Source organism: Felis catus, chromosome C2, assembly GCF_018350175.1.
Source record: "Felis catus isolate Fca126 chromosome C2, F.catus_Fca126_mat1.0, whole genome shotgun sequence".
In the NCBI taxonomy this organism is placed as follows: domain Eukaryota; kingdom Metazoa; phylum Chordata; class Mammalia; order Carnivora; family Felidae; genus Felis; species Felis catus.
The window spans coordinates 98,232,012-98,252,937 of NC_058376.1; the positions used below are offsets into that span (position 1 = coordinate 98,232,012).

Here is a 20,926-nt window from a genome sequence, read left to right on the forward strand (position 1 = left end):
TAATAAAACCTTCAGATATATCTTCCTTTTAGTTAGTATTAAAGTACTCCAGTATCTTTTGCAATTTAAAATATTACACTTAAGAAGCAGTTTTCCCCCCAAAGAATTTAATGATTATAACTAATATATGTAGATTACTATAACTGATATTTGTTATAGTTTCAGAGAATTTGGCCATGATCATTTCTGATTTGAGACTATGTTGCTATCCTTATTTCATGGCAGTTTTAGCTGGTCTGGGAGAGTTAGAATACCATAAGTCTAATAAAGAGCTAATTGCAATATTAAATGTAAAACCCTGTCTGTTGGTACAGGGCTCTTATATTACAACATGCTGTTTTCTTATTTGATCTCTAATGATGGGCACTAATTTAAGAAATCTTCACAAATTATACCTATTTATAAATGTTTAAAAAATATAAACAATGTTAATATTCCTGAAGTTGGAAATATGAAAGCTAAAAGGGACTTACTGGCTGAATTGAATTGTTGGGGTCCACTGTTCATGATGAGAACAAAGCATTTATGTAGAAGCTATCAATACTTCTTGTGAATCCTGTTCTATGTTGAGTACTGTTTAAAGGCTCTGGAATTTGAACAATATGACATCCATAGGTCAAACTTGAGCTGGAAACAAAGGATCTGTTTTTCCAAAGAGAAGGAAAATCAAGAAGAGGACATTCCAGATAAAATAAATGGCACATGCCTTGGCTGGAAAGCAGATGAGAGTGACAATGTGTGTAGTGATTAAAAGGCCGATTTGCCTGAAAACTGTTATAAATAGAAGCAAGGATTTAGACCCTATACATTCTTAAAGAATTTCGCTACGATTTTAAGGAAGGAGGAAGGGCAGAGAGAGGGGAGAGCGAGAATCCCAAGGAGACTCCACGCTGTCAGTGCAGAGCCCAAAGTGGGGCTCGATCTCACAAATCACGAGATCATGACCTGAGCCCAAATCAAGAGTCAGATGCTTAACTGACTGGGCCACCGAGGTGTCCCACAACAGTAAATGAAATAAATTATTTAAAAATTCAAGTTAGACACATCTAGTGAAGTGAAACGTGGTGGTAAACCCTGAAGTTACCTTGTGTTCTTAGCTTCCAGCATTCTGGATGGTAATGCTGGTTGTGTGGAGTAAACCTTCTTGTATCTGACAATAGGGTCTTCGTCAGGGAAAACTGTTTATGGGAGGCAAGGGTTAAGAGCTGGCATTTTGGAGGTTTGAATCTCAACTTTACCTGTGATTAGCTATGTGACCTTTGGAAATGGCTTAATTCCACTGTATTTTTTGTTTTCTCATTTGTGAGAGTGGGACAATATAGATAACAGTAGTCTATACCTCGGAATTATTGAAGATAACGGTGAATGCATGCAAGTATCAAGAGTAGTTAGCGTTGTGCCTGGCACATTGAGAAGAGACAGGAAATTGTGTGTGTTTCGTTGTTGGCACATTTTCATATCTCTTAACGCATCACATACATTGATGGTAAAAATAAACCCCCAACCTTCAAAGTTTGTATTTTGAAAAGAAATTCCAGTAGCTTTAGGCTGTTTGTACATGGTAAAAGCGAAATGGATAGTTAAAAATTACATATTAATTTGGCAAATGTAGATAATTTAATTAAACTCAAAGGGATTCTGAAGGCTTAGCACAACTGATCTAGGCTTGATCAAATTAAAAAGATATTTGCTAAAACTGCACTTGGGTATTCCATCATTGAAGAAGCATCTGTGGTGGAATGGAGTCCTTATCTACATTTTTAGTACATTTCTGCCAGTTATACACACTGCCTAAAAAGATTTTCCAGTTGGCGGTCATTTTAACCCAATTTAAATCCAAATATGCTTGTATAACAAAATATATAAGCTTACTCTGCAATTCCAGCTTTGATCTTCTGGTCTACAACATCCGTTTGGCTACTTTCATTAAAAATCTGTTGTTAACAAATAGTTGGCTTAGAATTCTATGTTGAAGCTGATTTCCAGTCTTCTGTATTACCTTGTGAAAACAGTGCCAAGTATTTCTAAGAAATTTATTAAGGTATTAGCAAATAAATGAAAATTATGCAGAATACATTTTGAAATCTACATTAATATGATAGTACGCCATGTATGTATGTGAAATTATAGCTTTTTATTTGATTTTACACTTAAATATTATGGATCTAGGTAATGTTTTAATCATCATTTCTGTAAGAAACTAGTTCTTAAAACGTGAGTTGAAAGTGTAGGACTGGGGCGCCTGGGTGGCGCAGTCGGTTAAGCGTCCGACTTCAGCCAGGTCACGATCTCGCGGTCCGTGAGTTCGAGCCCCGTGTCAGGCTCTGGGCTGATGGCTCAGAGCCTGGAGCCTGCTTCGGATTCTGTGTCTCCCTCTCTCTCTGCCCCTCCCCCGTTCATGCTCTGTCTCTCTCTGTCCCAAAAATAAATAAACATTGAAAAAAAAATTAAAAAAAAAAAGAAAGTGTAGGACTAATTCTGATATTAGGGATAGTGGTTTTTTTTTTTTTTTTTTTTCACTTGAATGAAAAATCCAGTTCTGTATAGCTAATCACATTTGAAAAAAAAATGCATTTGATTTTGATAATCATTTGACATACTGGATTTTATTTAATTGCAGATATTATCAAGGTTTTTCAATAAATGATCAGTGCTGCAGTTAACGGTAAATGTGATTTTTAGTAATTTGGTTCATGGGTGAGAGCTTGAGCTCTGAGCCAGACTGTGGGATTAAAATCCTGGCTTCATTAGCTGTGTGACTGGGCAAATTCTCAATCATTATGTTCCTTGGTTACTTCATCTTCACAATGGAGACACAATGGTTGCGTTAACCTTATTATAGGGTTGTTGTGAGAATTCAATGAGATGAAACATACAAAGCCCTTAGAACAGTGCATAAATGCTCAGTGTGGATGTTGTTATGTGGTTCTAACCTTCCTTTTTAGTTTTATTTACCTGTACATAATTTCTTGCTCTTTTAACCTTTGGTTGTTATTGTTAATGTTGTGTTAATAATCTTATATTTAATAAATCTGGCCACGTTATTGTAGGTAACAGAGTCATCAAATGGTGACTTGTAATACACTTTTAAAACATTAATGGACTCCTGTTGTTTTTTTTTTTAACGTTTATATTTTAGACAGAGAGAGAGAGAAAGTGTGAGCGAGCGGGGGATGGGCAGAGAGAGAGGGAGACAGATTCCAAAGCAGGCTCTGTGCTGTCAACGCAGAGCCTGATGTGGGGCTCGAACCCACGAACCGTGAGATCGTGACCTGAGCCGAAATCAAGAGTCAGATGCTCAACTGACTGAGCCATCTAGAAATCCCCCTGTTGGATTTTTAATAAGAGTTTAGTCTACTTTTCCACGTCCTATACATTCTAGTGACTGTTACTTGACGTGTGGTCTGCACACCAGCAGCTGCGTGGACGTTACCTGAGAGCTTGTTAGAATGCAGGATCTCAGGTCCCATTCTAGACTTCCTGAACATTCTGACTTGTCTTCACAGTAACAAAATCCCAGGTGATTCATATGCACAGTACAGTTCGGGAGGCATCACTGCATCGCACATTTCAGTCAGTCACTCACCAGTGCAAGGTAGAAGAGCTTGGTCAACCTCTCCCCACTCTTCCGTAGCTGCTTTCTGCTTAGGATTCCTTGATAGGTGGAGAGAGGAAGGAAGGGAAGAATGGTAGTGGGCACGCTAAGTGGGGAGAGGGGAAATGAGAAAGGATCGAAGGGAATGTGGGCTCTGTGACATAGACTTTCTGACATCATCCCTCCAAACCCTCACACTTTCTTATTTGTGCTGCTAGCATTCTTAACCTAGGCCAAACTCAAGAAAATGAGGGGTCTTAGACATTTGGACTGCTTTTTCTCAGGTCACAAAGGGTGTTGATGTGGCCATACAACTGCACAGCAGTAAGTGCACTTGCAGCAAAAATTCCATTTTCTTTCCTCTTTAAGTCTTACTCGATGCCTTCGTAGGTATAGGGACATCACATCAATTTATCCATAAACTTAAAAAAAATACAGTTTAACAGTGTACAGATTTTTAAAGATAAATGCAAACTTGTCCATAATCATTTCACTAGTCATAAAAATTGCTGATGTGTTGATGTAGTTGCATTGAGGTCTTTTTCTTATGCTTTCTTTCCTTTGAGGAATCTTCTAAGAATAATTTAAAAAAATTTTTTAATGTTTATTTATTTTTGAGAGAGAGAGAGAGAGAGACAAAGTGCAAGCAGGGGAGGGGCAGGGAGAGAGGGAGACACAGAATCTGAGGCAGGCTCCAGGCTCCGAGCTGTCAGCACAGAGCCGGACACGGGGCTTGAACCCACGAAGAGTGAGATCATGACCTGAGGTGAAGTCGGACGCTTAACTGACTGAGCCACCCAGGCGCCCCCTAAGAATATTTTTTAAACCGTATTTTGAGGATCACCAGTGATGTAATGCCATTCAAAAAAGTATGTGGAGATTTTGGGGGAAAAATACTATATGGACTGTGAGATTAAAAGCTTATAAAAATGAAGTAGTTTTGACTCAGAGATAACGCTGTTTAGCCTTTGCCAGGTCAAGAAGTTTGGCCTGAGGTTGCTGGTTTTTTATGATTTGTCCAGAAATTGTAGATACATATATGCATCTAATACATATCTAAAACCTACTTGCAGCTATTATATTTATTTTGATATGAGAGTAATTAGAGTTTACAAGTTAGTTTTTCTCAATTACATCGTTTAAAAATTTTTTTTTTAAATGTTTATTTCTGAGACAGAAAGCATGAGTGGGGGAGGGGCAGAGAGAGAGGGAGACACAGAATCAGAAGCAGGCTCCAGGCTCTGAGCTGTCAGCACTGAGCCCGATGCGGGGCTCAAACTCACAAACCATGAGATCATCACCTGAGGTGAAGTCGGACGTTTAACCGACTGAGCCACCCAGGTGCCCCTCAATTACATCTTAATGGGGTCAAGTGGTTGTTCCAGTTTCCATGAGCTTCTCAGTTCTTATGACATCTAGATATGTCATTGGAGAAATAAAGATGAGAATGATGACTTCTTTATGCAAACGTTTTCTCAAACTCACATTTTTATAATATTGCATGATGTTTTACTGTCTTTTAAGGTATGCCTTGAGTGTGGCGAAGATTATTGCTCAGGTTGCTTTGCTAAAATTCACCAGAAGGGGGCACTGAAGCTCCATAGAACAACTCTTTTGCAGGTATCGCTTTTTAAAATGCTTTACTTGTAGTGTATTTATAAAATGTTTCAGCACGAAGACATTTAAAACATGTTTAGTTATCTAGAATTTAGGATGATTTATATTAATTTCTAAAATTCTATTATGTACAGTCTTTACATATATCTTAAAATTATTTTACTGAATGCTAATCTGGGTTCTATTTTGCTATTTAAACTGTGTTTTAATATAGTTCTTGAAACACTAGCTTGATTAGTTTTTAGATCACGCATTTTATCTATGAACTTGACATTTAAAAATTAGACAGCATTTTGTATCTATTGTGGTTTCAAAATAACATATGGTTTCAGTATTATTTCTATATAGTTTATAAAAAGAAATCTCTAATATTTTCTTTTCATGTTTTTTTTTTATTTAGTCTTTCATTTGTCCTCATCCATTATCATTTAAATAAGCTTATCTCTCAGGTTTCTACTTTTCTTTCTACATAGTAGAAGCTTTTATTTTTCCTTGTATAATCATTGTTTTTAAACTTAAACTCTGTCAGATGGTTTAAAAATTCTAAGATTTAAGTGATAAACATGGCTAAATATATATATGACATATTATGCCAGTTACATTTAACAATGGACTGTTATGTCATAGATTTCATTCATTGCACAGTAATTTACTCAACAAATATTTATTGAATGCCTTTTAGAAAGCAGGGGATGTGCTAGGCAGTACCTTAAACAGAAGAATAACGCTAGGATCCTACTCTTAAGGACCCGAGGATAAAAGTGGTAAACGAGGACCTAGTGTAATGGGTTAAAGATTTTAATATCTTGTAGGCAAAAGGAAGGAGATGATCAGATCTGTATTTAGAAAGATCACTGGTAGATTTCAAGTTTTACATGTGACTTCAGTATAAATACTGTATTGGTAACTCTCAAGGATACTGATGACCCAAGTCGTAATAACCACAAAACATAAAATAGACCTTACTCATATCAGTATTTACCAAAGTCAGTTACTTTTGAATGGCTGGCTACTCATTGGTAGCCTCCTGGTAGAATGACGAAGGAAAACAAAACTAAAAAACGCCTACTGCTTCCTGCCTCAGGAAGTTTTGTACAACTGGACAGTTAAAGAAATGAAAATTAATGTCTATAAATGTGAATGTGATTATTAACATACAAATGATATAGATTTTAAAGGCACGCCACTTTAAAGGTGAAGAGTATACCCCTTGTGAGCTCATATTAGGAATTGTCCATTCAGTAATTTTTTTCAGCATTTTTTCTGACTTGTCACTCAGTGAATTTGGTACCGTGCCAGCTTGTTTGGAAGAAACAAAACAAAACAAAACAAAACAAAACAAAACAAAAAAAAAGAGAAACGGCTCCTTCTCTCAACTTCAGTATTTGACCTTCAAGATTTATCTATGTCTGATTCTCTTCTCTCTCTCCCTCCCTCTTCCTCTTCTCTTTTCCTCCCTCTCCCTCTCTCTCTGTCGCATGTACATCACACAGACACACACATACTCAAAATCAATTTCAAAAGGCAGTCAAACTTTGCTGTGATATACCTTATTGTTATCCAGAGACAAATGGGATGATAAGTGTCAAGTCATGCTTACTAACACAACATAGTGTATGTTTTCTAAACATTTAGCATTTTTCTATTCCATATTAATGTCATTAAAATGGATGTCTTCTATATCTTAAAAAGGAGAACATCATCTCTGTAGATGAGATTCTTATATAATTCTAAATACAGAATGGATAAGGAAGAGAAAATTAATATTTCCTGACTAAATACTTTGTATCCTATACTGTTATATACTACCAGCATCATATTTACAAATTTCGATTGCAGGGGAGGAAAGATTGGTAAGTCAGAAATAGTAAAAATGTTATTTAAGTTCCTAGTGAATCTCAAGTTGTAGAAGACACGTTCATCTCTGAAAGTTAACATAGTGAATTTTATAATACGTATACGAATCAAACAGCATAGCAGGTGACAATGAATTCTTGAGAGGTTTCAAATACAGGGGTTCCTTTATGCATATGTTTTATTTATTTATTTATTAAAAAAAAATTTTTTTTTCAACGTATTTATTTTTGGGACAGAGAGAGACAGAGCATGAATGGGGGAGGGGCAGAGAGAGAGGGAGACACAGAATCGGAAACAGGCTCCAGGCTCTGAGCCATCAGCCCAGAGCCTGACGCGGGGCTCGAACTCACGGACCGCGAGATCGTGACCTGGTTGAAGTCGGACGCTTAACCGACTGCGCCACCCAGGCACCCCTATGCATATGTTTTAAAGTTAAACACCGATAGAGAATATTTTCCACATTCATATTACTTCTCTGTGTTGCCCTCCATTCTGTGAAGGCCAAAATTGCAACTTGATGCTATTTCGAGGATAGTCCTGGGAAGTTCATTGCCTACTGAGGAAATCAAATGAGGAGGCTAAACTTAGAAAAAAAAGCCTAGAGAAACTCCGCATGTTGGGAGCTAAACGTATATTGTTACTCTTTTTATATAACATGATTTCACTTACCCAGATTGCTAATTAATGAAATACTTTGCAGGAGATTTTCTCCAGGTAATCATGTAAATTTGACCATTTATTCATTCAGAAGAACTTAAATTAAAAAAGGTTTTTTTTTTTTTTTTTGAAAGGAAGCTTTAACAAAAAGTAAAACATAATCCCTCCCTTCTTAGTAAAGAGTACAGTGAACAACACATCCTCACTATATTTTGGTGACACCTTCCTGGTTATTTTGACCACCAGCTGTTACGACAGTAAGAGGCCTCGACTAGCTGATGTAGTATGGGTAGCTACACCTTCCTCTAAGAGATTTGCTCCTCTGGTTAGTACTTCACTTTTCTTCTTTAACGTGTCTTACTTATTCTCTGCCGTCACTCCTTGACTTTAACCAACTGTCCCATTAGCTGTCTGCCATTTTCTTCTTATTTCCGTTCTCTGTTTGGCCTTTAATTTTTTGCAGTCATCTTGTTTCTTTTTCTCCTTGTTTCTTTCATTCTCTCTGGCCTTTCCCTAGGAGTTAAGATTCTTGATGCTGCTTTCTGCCCTGGCCTGATGACCATTGGTCAGCAGTGAATGGTGTCTCTCTCTTGTTTAGCCCTCAATAATAAGTCCTACAGTATTTTTAGCTTCCCACTGTTTTGGCAACTGTCAAAGTCATGAGATTATTTTGTTGTTGACTGCTGAATTCATACCAAATTTGAGAAGTTAGAGCAGGCGTTTGATATCTGACTATTAAGCATCGCTATATCAAAAGCAAGCATTCTGGGGCGCCTGGGTGGCGCAGTTGGTTAAGCGTCCAACTTCAGCCAGGTCACGATCTCGCGGTCCGTGAGTTCGAGCCCTGCGTCAGGCTCTGGGCTGATGGCTCAGAGCCTGGAGCCTGCTTCCGATTCTGTGTCTCCCTCTCTCTCTGCCCCTCCCGCATTCATGCTCTGTCTCTCTCTGTCCCAAAAATAAATAAATGTTAAAAAAAAATTTAAAAAAAAAAGCAAGCATTCTGGGGCACCTGGGTGGCTCAGTCGGTTGGTATCTGACTCTTGATTTCAACTCAGGTCATGATCTCATGGTTCGTGAGTTGGAGCCCTTCACCGGGCTCTGTTCTGACATCGTGGAGCTTGCTTGGGATTCTCTCTCTCCCTCTATCTCTCCCCATCCCCTGTTTTCTCTCTCTCTCTCTCTCTCTCTCTCAAAATAAATAAATAAATATTAAAAAAAAATAAAAAGCAAGCATTCTTGGCTACTGGCTGTTCTACTTTATATTCTTTATGCTGACATTTCTGGATATTTTAAAGCATCGCCAAATTTGATTGCTATGAACTGTTTCAGCCACCATCCTACAGCCCAGTGAATCTTTACGAAGTTCACGGTCAACAGAGACCATTTTGTACTGCATGCCTTCTTTTACTTAAGAGGTAAATCCTTGAAAAAAATTAAAGGCAAACTATTACCATTTCCATGTTGACTGACATTATAATTTCAAAGGGCTTATCTTTTGATTTATGATTGATTTATACTTGGCAGTGATTCCAACACAAGTTTTTTTGTTTGTTTCTTTTTGCTTTTTTTTTTTTTTTACCTCTCCAATCTCTGTTACATAGTTAATTATCTACAAAATAAACTGTAAATGCAGGAGAGGAATTACTAGGATGAATCTCCTATTTCTATATTTAGAATGATTGTAACACTTTAAGGGTTGAAACAATAGTGTTTTTCAGTGAGTAAGCCTCACATTGATGAAAAATAAGGTCTTAATCTATCAGGCATTTCTGTTTCCTTTTAACAACAATCAAACTGAAGAGACAAGGTTAATCAGAGATAATAGAAGATGGGGCAGAAGGCAAACAAAACATATTCCATTATGAAATATGACATGCGCAAAGGGAGATTCGATTAGGTAAATCATGAATAGATTCTGGTATGTATATTTTCTCAATTGAAATGGAGATTTTTCGTAACCATAAAGGAGAGACCTTGGGAAAGGGGGTGTTCTCATTAAGAGAGAAGCTATAACTGAGGTAGAATTTTCCATGTTTTCTGGTATAAAGCCTTTATACATAGCCTCTTTACTTTTTTTCAAATCTCCAAAGAAAGATATGCCTATATAGATATAAATGGGGATACATGTTTGCTTGAAAATACTTATGGGAACATCTTAAGATTACTACTTATGCTTACTGACTTTACGGTAGTCTTTTTCTTTTAGTTGACAATGACTAATATCAGCTCTTAAGCTCACACTATCATTATTCTGTTAATGTTCAGAATAATACAGTATTTTTAGATCATAGCTCGTCACTTGGATAATATCATGGTTACCCACTTGGATGATCTCAGTGGACCCGTTACAGATGCTGTGTGTACACGTATTATAGATGCAATGGTGTGTCACTGATTTCTTCCTCTTGAGAACTGAGATACTCACTTTCCCAGCTGCCTGGAGTGCTGCCTGCAGATAGATGGCATTTGGATCTCTCCTCCTCCAAGCTTACACTCCCATTCTGGGGCAGCCCATTCCATGGTCCCGTATCTGGTTTGCGTGAGGGCACAAACTTCAGCAGACCCCTGCCTCGATTGAGAGCAGCTCTGACAGCGATCACAGCTCCTCCCATGGAGCTGGCAACTACATCAAACCCAACTTTCCCTTTTGCCCACATCTGCCTCTGTTTTACATCACACTTGTTCTCCTCAGAGCACTTCCCACTGAAAGGCAGGCAGGCAAACCTCAGCATTTGTTTCCTGGGGAAACTGACCCATCAATAATGTCATTCAGAGTGGGGTTATAGATAATTTTTGGCCTGATTTCAGAGTGTGCTGCAATTTTGGAAGGTCAGCGTATAATATCTCTTCCTTCATTTTTCAGATTCTGAACCAAGGGAGAAATAGATATTAGCGTGAAAACGTAGAAATCAAAATATCAATTTTATTGCTGCAATCAGAACCGGTGGTTGTGGTGTGAATGTCCAGACAAATTCAGCTTCCTGATTCTTCCTGGAATTGAACATTTTTTCACCCCCACCCCTAAACTGCAGACATTTCCCTTTGGCGTGGCAGAGCCAACCCAGTAAAACCTCTTAATGGATATCTAGATTGGAATGTATCCTTCTCTGGACAGGCTGTGCTCAGAGGGAGAATGAAGGAGGGGCCGAGGTGAGCATGCTTACCTCCTTCTCCAGAGTCTCAGCAATAGGAGAGATGTGTAAGGACGGGGAGTAAATGTTCCCTTCACAAAGAATTATCATAAGTTCTCATGATTTTAGAGTCCAGGTAATATAAATATTTTGTATAAACTTGCTACTTATAAATATTAGTTAATATTACACGAAGAAAAAACAAAAAAAATGTATAAACAACTGATTCATGGCATGTTTTTCTCCTATTTCTTAAATATGAATCATGTTATTAACAAATATCTCTTGTGCCAACAGTCTGTGTTTACTGTTTTTCAGTATGATTGTCACTTCATACTTCCTCTATCAAAGGGGTTTTTTTTTTAAACTATGTTGTTATTGACTATTCATTCTTTTATATCTTCTGATAAGTTTCAAATCCTGTGAGGAAAGGGACTGTTTCTGTTTTGTTCATCACTGTATTCTCAGTACTTAACATTGTACCTGACACACATATATCAAATTTTTGAAACGTGAATGAATCCCTAATGATCTGATCAAGCTCCTGACATAATTTAAAACTATATTTTCACTAGCAAAGTATAGTTTTCTCTGAATTTTGAAAACCAAAGACTGGGTAATTAAAGGAGTTTATGGTATGTTTTGTGTTCTGTTGGTGAAGGACCAGCAAAACCCTTTCCTCTTAAGTCTGAGAATTTGAACTTGAGTTCATTTTTTTAGCTCTTTTCCTGGGAAAAAGATGAAGGTAGTAATGTCAGGTATGTCCCTAGACAACATACTAACGGTAAACACGAGTCCTGATTGCCAACTTGCTTTCAAATGTGAGAACGTAAATACTTGGAGTAAGCCATAGGTCTCTGAGTGTGGTGAGCTTTGTACTGTGGCTTCTGCTGTGGGACTCTGGATGCCGCGCAGATGAGGATTGACCTGGTGGAAGATAAGGCTTCTAAGACGATGTCATCCTCATGTTTTCGAGCTGTACTTATGCATGAACTGTGGCAAGACTCCCACTCAAGAAGAACAACTGATGCTGTCCTGTCAGCAAACTGTTGTCCCTGTTCTTATCCTTCTCAGTAGACCGATGCCAGGACTGCTCCGATGATAGCCTTGTGAGACTGCAAATTCAGTTAACCTGGGCAGACTTCTTGGTAGGCACTGCCTACCAGGCAGTTTCAAAACACAAAATGGTGGGATACCTGAAAGATAAATGAAGACACTTGTGTAAGCACCATTGGCAAGAATATTTTTAAAACAGCTCACATACTATCCATTTATTAATTCAGTTGAGTGGATTTTAGTATATTCACAGATAGTGTGTAAGTATCAACACGTTTGATTGTAGAACATTTTCATCGCTTCAAAAAGACACCCCATACCCTTTTGCTACTACCACATGTCCTGATACCCTTCTTTCCCCGATCCTCTGGCAACACGAATCCATTTTCTGTCTTTGTAGATTAGCCTGTATTTAATATAAATTGAATTGTATAATATGTGGTCTTTTATGACTGGCTTCTTTTACTCAGTAAAAGTAAAAGGTTTCCAAGGTTCATCCTTGTACTTTTATGCTTATGGCTAAATAACATTTCATTGTATATATTGATAGGCCACATTTTGTTTATCCATTGTTGGATGGACATTTGGTTGTTTACCCCTTTTGACTATTATGAACAGTACTTCTATGAACACATATGTACAGGCTTTTATATGGACGTATGTTTTTATTTCTCTTAGCTCTGTCTCTAATAGTGGAATTCCTGTTCATATGATAACTCGGTCTTTAATTGTTTGAGGAGCTGCTGGAGTATTTTTGAAAGGGGCTGCTCCATTGGACACTCCAGTCAACAGAATTTGAAAGTTCTGATTTCTGTGTGTCCTAGCCAACACTTTTTTTGTCTCACTTAAAAAAAAAACATGCAGTGTTATATTACTTTCAGGTGTATAATCTAGTAATTCAACACTCCCATACATCACCCTATGCTCATCAAAACAAGTGCACTCCTTAACCCCCATCACCTGTTTTACCCTTTCCCTCATTCCTCTCCCCTCTGGTAACCATCAGTTTGTTCTCTATAGTTAAAAGTCTGTTTCTTGATTTTCCTCCTTCCCCCCCGCTTATGTTTGTTTGTTTTGTTTCTTAAATGCCATGTATGAGTAAAATCATATGGTATTTGTCTTTCTCTGACTGACATTTCAATTAGCATAATACTCTCTGCAAGATATCCTTTTTTATGGCTAACATTCACATCTTCTTTATCCATTCATCAGTTGTTGGACACTTGGACTGCATCCATATCTTGGCTATTGTAAATAATGCTACAGTAAACATAGGGGTGCAGCTATCCCTTTTAATTGTTATTCTTGTATTCTTTGGGTAAATACCCAGCAATGTGATGGCTGGATCATAAGGTATTTGTGTTTTTAACTTTTTGAGGAACTTCCATTGTCTCACTTTTTTGATTCTAGCATCATTTTTAAAATTTATTTTTAATTTATTTTTCAATGTTTGTTTATTTTTGAGAGAGAGAGAGAGAGAGAGAGAGAGAGAGAGACCAGCGGAGGGACAGAGAGAGAGGGAGACACAGTTGATTCTAGCATCTTACTGGGCATGAAGTCATAGCTCATTGTGGTTTTGATTTACATTTCCCCAATTACTATGCATATTGAACATCTTTTTATGTGCTTATTGGACATTTGTGTATCTTCTTCGGAGGAATATTGACAAGAAGTTTTGAGAAGCCCTAGATATGGGACAGTTAATAGCCAACACTTCAGTGAAGCCACATCTGTGATGACTTCTTCAATGCTCGTACTAAGAGAAGCTAGAGAAAAGGAAAAGATGACATTTGAAACAGGTATGGAAAGGGAGAGTAGGGCTTCTCTTATCATCAGTGAGGAGTTAGAAGAACATAAATGGTTTAGGGAGTGTATTACAAAACCAAGTGACGGATGGAGCAGCAGATATAGTGCAGAAGGTAAATACAGTGTGAGGGTATAATGCAGATGTGGTTCAAGTCAATCCCAACGGGAAATAAGGGCGTTTCTGTAATATTTATGCAAAGGGGATCTGTAAGATAAAACTCATATATGCAAGCTCAGAAACTTGCAGGGTGGTTGTGAGGATCCTATTAAGTGACAACAGATATAAAAATATTCAGCTTATAGCAGGTGCTCCAGACATTAGGTTTTATTAGTCAGGCTATCGTATTTGAAAAAAATTCAACACCAATCTAAATTTAGAACCTAGAAAACAAAGTATATTAATGATCATGCATCTAAAGAATTAATGAAATTGTTACTTTTGGTTTTAGGGCTGTCTTCGAAATTATTGTAGTAATATATATTTTGGAAAGCTTATGTGAAAAAAAACAGTGAACTAAAGTTTTAGAAAAATACAGACCTCCTCATTATCCAAATAGAGAATAATAGAATCTCAATTTTGGAGGGGACCATAAAGATTATTAGTCTAACTACATGTCCGAAACTTTAATCAATCACTTTGATGTTGGATATTTGCAGGTGCTAGTAATACTATCTTAAAGTTTTTTTCATGGAATCTGACAAGGTTTACAGCAATTTATGTTCACTGGTCTTTATAAAATAAAAATGTTCAATTGTGATGTAACAGCATTACTATATATAAAAACCAAATATGACAAAGTATTGATTGTTATTTGTTAAGGAGTTTATTCTGCTATGTTTCAAAATCTGTTATTCAGAGCACTGCATAGAAAATCATTTCTTTCTCATGTAGCTCAAATGTGAGTAATTACTGAAAGCAGCTAACTCATCTGGATGTATACATGTAACATTAGTTGAAAACAATAGTAAGTACTTGCCAAGATAATTAATATAGTGCATAATTATATGGCATCAAAACTGCAAATGGAAAGATTGCAGGTGTGTATTTCCTATGTTATTTTTTTGTTCCTAATCTGACTCACTTTTAAGATTGCTCTCTAAATAGAATTTTTTACTGTTGTAATCAAACTTGAAAGGCACAGCTATTTAGACCAAGATCATCCCATTTTATTATTTTTCTGGATACTAAGTGATTTAAAAATTTTTGATGATATGTCAAATATACACACACACACACACACACACACACATGCTTTCTTGTGTGTGTGTGTGCGTGTGTGTGTGTGTGTGTGTGTGTGTATATATATATATATGCTTTATTGTCTTATTTTGAAATATTTTTCCTGTGTTAAGTGTGTTTTATTTCATTATTTCATATTTATCAAGTCCAGATTAGTTTTATTTGACATTTACTATCAAATAGTAAACCACATTTATTTTTATTTCTTTTTAATTGAGATAAAATTGGCATGTGACATCATATTCATTTCAGCTGTAGAAAATAATTCCAGTTTTGTATATGCTACAAGTGATCACTACAATAACTTCTCATTTTCACCGTGAAATTAACCACCTTCATCCATTTTACCCAACCTTCTTCCTCCTGATAACCACCAATCTGTTCTCTGTATTTATGAGCTTTGTTTTATTTTGTTTGTCCATTTGATTGTTTTTTTTTTTTTAGATTCTACATGTAAGTCAAATCATATAGTGTTTGTCTGCCTGACTTATTCACTTAGTATCAAACCCTCAAAGTCCATATCGTCACAAGTAGCAAGATTTCCTTCTTTATGGCTGAGTAGCGTTCTATTGTGTGTGTGTATAATATTACATATATGTATATATATACATATATACATATACATTTATGTACATATATGTGTGTGTATATACCACATCTTCTTTATCCATTAATCGATCAGTAAACACTTAGGTTCCCATCTCTTGGCTATTATATGTAAAGCTGCAATGAATGTGAGGGTGGATATAGCTTTAGAAATTAGTGTTTTCATTTTCTTTGGATGAATACCAAGAAGTGGAATAAATAGCTGGATCCTATGATAGTTATCTTTGTAATTTTAAAAAAAAATTGTTATTCATTTATTTTGAGAGAGAGGGAGGGAGGGAGAATCCCAAGCAGGCTGAGCTGGCAGCATGGAGCCTGATGCAGGACTTGATCTCACAAACTGCGAGATCATGACGTGAGCAGAAATCAAGAGTTGGACACTTAACCGACTGAGCCATGCTGGTCGGCAATGTAATTTTACAATTTTTAAAGAACGCTCTCTCTTTGTAATTTTTAAAGAACCTCCATACAACAATGTATGAAGATTCCCTTTCTTCTACACCCTCACCAACACTTATTTCTCGTCTTTTTGAGAAGAGCCATTATAACAGATATGAGGTGGTATCTCATTGTGGTTTTGATTTGCATTTCCCTGATGATGAGTGGTGTTGAATATCTTTTCATGTGCCTGTTAGCCATCTATATGTGTTTTAAAAAGTATCTATTTAGATCTTCCGCCTACTTTTTACTCGATTCTTTTTTTTTTTGCTACTGAGTTTTTCATATATTTTAGATATTAATCTCTTACTGTATATGTGCTTTGCAAATATTTCCTCCCATTCAGAAGGTTGCCTTTTCATTTTGCTGATAGTGCCCTTTGCTGTGCAAAAGTTTTTAGTTTGGTTTAGTTCCACTTATATACTTTTGCTTTAAAATTTTTTTTAAATATTTATTTTTGAGAGAGAGAGAATGGAGAGGAGAGGGCAAAGAGAGATGGAGACACAGAACCTGAAACAGGCTCCATTCTCTAAGCTGTCATCATGGAGCCCGATGCTGGGCTCAAACTCATAAGCCATGAGATCATGACCTGAGCCATAGTCAGATGCTTAACCAACTGAGCCACCCAGGTGCCCCTTTACTTTTGTTTTTGTTGCTTTTGCTTTTGGAGTCATATCCAAAAATTCAAAACCAAGACAGGTGTCATAGAGTTTACTGCTTGTGTTTTCTCTTAGGACTTCTAGGAGTTTTGTGGCTTTGGGTCTTATTTTTAATCTATTTTGTGTTACCTTTTGTGTATATGGTAAGGTAATGGTATAGTTTCATTCTTTTGCATATGGCTGTACAGTTTTCCCAACATCATTTATTAAAAAGACTGTCCTTTCCCCATTGTATATTCTTGACTTCATTTTATAAATTATTGACCATATATGTGTGACTTTATTTCTGGGCTCTCTCCTTTTTATTTGATCTACAAGTCTGTTTGTTTGTTTGTTTGTTTGTTTTAATTTTTAAATATTTATTTTTGAGAGAGAGAGAGAGAGAGAGGCAGACTGCAAGTGGATGAGGGGCAGAGAGAGAGAGGGAGACACAGAATTCAGAAGCAGGCTCCAGGCTCTGAGCTGTCAGCACAGAGCCTGACGTGGAGCTCAAATCACAAACTGTGAGATCATGACCTGAACTGAAGTCAGTCATTTAACTGACTGAGCCACCCAGGCGCCCCTACAAGTCTGTTTTATGCCAATACCATACTGTTCTGATTAGTGTGGCTTTGTAGTTTGTTTGAAGTCAGAGAGCATTATGTCTCCAACTTTGTTCTTTTTTTTTAAGAATGCTTTGGTAAATCACGAATCTTTGATGTTCAGGGTCTTTTGTTGTTCCATGTGAACACTTTTTATGTATCATAGATCTTGGAATATCATTTCAGTTTTCATTTTTCTCAAGGTATTTCTGAGTTTCTCTTTGATTTTTATCATTGTCCCATTAGTTCAGTAACATGTTTTTAAATCTCTGTATATTTGTGACTTCTCCAGTTTTTTCTTGTAATTGATTTTGAGTTTTATAACATTTGGGTGGAAAAATGGTTGGTATGATTTCAGTCTTCTTGAGTTTGTGAGACTGGTTTTGTGGCCTAACATGTGATCTATCCTGGAGAATGTTCCATGTGCACTTGAGAAGAATGTTTACTCTGCTGCTGTTGGATAGAATGTTCTGTGTGTATCTGTTGTCTATCTTGTCTAATGTTTCATTTAAGGCTAAGGTTTCCTTATTGATTTTCTATCTGGATGACCTATCCACTGGTGTAAGTGGGGTATATTTCATCACTGTCAATTTCTTCCTTTAAGTTCTTAATACCTGCTTTATATATTTAGGTACTTCTATGTTGGGTATATAAATACTTACAAATATTCTCTTGTTGGATTGTCCCCTTTATTTTTATGTAATGCCTTTATCTATTATTAGACTTTTTAAAGTCTGTTTTGTCTGATGTAACTATAGCTACACCAGCTTTTATTTTTCATTTCCATTTGCATGGAATGTCTTTTTCTATCCCTTCACTTTCAGTTTGTATATGTTGTTAGTTCTGAGGTAAGTGTCTTATAGCACATATAGATGGGTCTTTTTTTTTAATCCATTCAATCATTCTGTGTTTTTTGGTTGGAGAATTTGGTCCATTTACATTAGAATGATTATTGATAAGTATGTGCTTATTGATATTTTGTTGTTCTTTGGCTGTTTTTCTAGTTTCTCTCTGTTCCTTTCTTCTTCTATTGCTTTCTTCTCTTGTGTTTTGATGACTTTCTTTAGTGTTATGTTTAGCTTCCTTGTTCATTATCTGTTTTATATCTACTATAGATTTTTGCTTTCTGCTTTTTGAACTGCTACTTTTGCATTGGGTCTTAGGGTGAGTCTGCATGCAAGCCCTTTAAGAGTGGACTTTCTGTTCCCATAACCTTTTGGGTCTCCTGGATGTAAGCCCCATTGATTTTCAGAGCCAGACATTTTAGGGGCTCATCTCTCTGGCTCTGAAAAACAATGGGGCTTACATCCAGAAGACCCAGGGTTTGAGATGCCTGATGTGGGATATGAACCCCGTTACTCCTCAGGGAAAAACTCCATAGTTGGGAGATGTCTCCCGATTGTGGGTCTGCATGCCAAGGATGAAGATGTTAGCAACACTGCATCTCTGTTCCGACTACTTGTGTCATTGTGGCCCTTTTATCCTTTGTTTAGCTAGTTTTCAGGTCTTTTCGGTGGAAATTGATCTATACGTAGCTCTAGATTTGGTGTGTCCATGGGAGGAGGGGTGAGTTCAGGATCTTCCTAGACAGCCATCTTGAACTGCTGTCTCAGTAAACTGCATTTATAATTAGGAGCATGTGTTCCGGTCCTCATTTCTCTTTGTTCTCTCTTTATGAGTCAGGGAGGAATGATAATACATGAATCTTTGATTAGCAAAATTTGTGGTTTTCATTAAACTTTGAGGAAAAGTAAATCTAGGGGTCCTTTAAGTTCTACTTAAAGTAGAATAAGCAAGAAGTTCCACTTAAATGATGCTGGAATAAGCAATACATTTCAGCCACATGAATTTCACACTTCCAGAATTTGATTTTTATCTCGCTTGCAATACGCAGATTTTTTATACCATTGATATTTTTGTCCCACTCATGCAAATACCATATCTGTTTTTAGAAATATGATGAGCAGAACTGTATTTAAAACATGATTCTGTTGTGAGTTTCCCCCTTGCAACATTCTTTCACCCTGTAAATATTTAGTTTTCTCCTGTATCTTCATGTATTTATATGGGAACTTCTACTCAAATTGTTCTTCTTTTCCGGTTTCTACTATATGGAAATTCCTATCACTTGCTTCTCTGTCTTTCTAGTTGCCCTAAAGTTAACTTTCTTTTGATCCTAACACTACATGAAACCTTTGATGAAATCATTTGTGGATGTTTTCTTCTTTGACTTTCATAGAGAATTCATAGTTGGCTCTATGGTAAAGCCTATATTTTTAGGGAACAAACTTGAACTAAGACAATCTGTAAAGATGGATTCACCAGAGAAGCAAAATAACACTTTTTTTGTAAGAATAGAAGATACATTTTAGTGAGGTGGAAGAATTGAGAGAAAAAAGCTCATCTTTTTCATTTTTGTTTAATGGATTAGGACATCCAAGCTTAGTGTAATTTTCATAAGTAAATTTTTACTTTGCAAAAGTATTTTTACTATTTTTACTAAATTTAATGGATTTATTACATCTTTTCATAGATCCATGATTTTCTGAGGAATTTATCTCTTGTTGTAGTTACTAGTCCCTCCTTTCTATGTAGCTCCCAACTCAAAATGATGTAATCTGATTTGTTATTGTTGACTTTAGGGGATCCTTATACTGTCATCACGAATGTGTTCGATGCAATGTATAAAGAGAAATATGATGGCAAAATAACCTGTAGAAGTTTCTTTGGATAAATAAATCTTAGACAAACATTTTTATGATTTTTAATGAAAAAGTTTATTTTACTACAAATTATATTCAGTGTACGTGCACTTCTGCCATAATATATGATTTCTGAAAGACTTTCCATTATGGAAAATTGCCCACTTAACTTCCAGAAAAATTAGGGTTAGGGGAAGGCCACTCAAATCCTATGAGATTTTGTAACCAGAGCCCTAGCAAAAACAGTTAACGACACCACTGACACATATACGTCGTGGACTTATGCTTCCTTCTCTGTGATGAAGATCCTAGTAGCAATCCACTTCTAACAGAGATCATTTTCATCAAAATGGACAAATCTGACTCAAATTGTTGCCTCCTTAATAATCCATTGTTTTAAATCAGTGGGAGTATCTTTATAGCTTCTTTATCTGCACTCATGTTTTTCTTTTTTTCAGATAGCTTTACTTAGTGGGATGCATGGTTGTTAAAGCCATCAAAATAATTCTTCACACAGGGGAGGCTTTATATAGATTTTCAGCTTTTTCTTAAGGTCTTCCTATACTGCTTAGGTTTTGGCTTTAATTGTGAGACCGCTTGACCATGATTGTCTCAAAACAGTAATGTGCTGGAAAAAAAAACTTAAGAATCAATAAAACTCCATAGTTATACTGACATCATTCCCCTATTTACCATTTAAGTATGAGGTAATTCACATCAAAGAAACCAGAACAAGTTGTACTTGGGAAAATATTGCTGATTTGGGAGGAAATTGTTTTCTCAAAAGCCAGGTCAAAGAAAAAGCTATATATGTAATATGATATATAGCATATACAATTTTTAAATTCCTTTAGTGCATAATTTTGTCTTTCTGAAATAATTTAATGGTTAAAAGGTATCCAACTTCCACCTCTATTCCACGGTCACTGCAACCAATGAATTCATAATGGTTCTTAAGTTCTGCTTAACACAACATTTTCT

General features: G+C 36.3%; 1 protein-coding gene across 9 annotated transcripts in view; it reads left to right on the top strand.

Moving 5' to 3' along the window:
• Positions 1 to 20,926, top strand: part of ZBBX (zinc finger B-box domain containing) — a 121,453-nt gene that overhangs the window by 25,769 nt on the left and 74,758 nt on the right. For all 9 annotated transcript variants that reach the window (XM_045037305.1, XM_045037309.1, XM_045037306.1 and 6 more), the window contains one exon: positions 5,120 to 5,215. In XM_045037305.1, the coding sequence (XP_044893240.1) occupies positions 5,120 to 5,215 (96 nt within the window). The remainder of the gene's footprint in view (positions 1 to 5,119; positions 5,216 to 20,926) is intronic.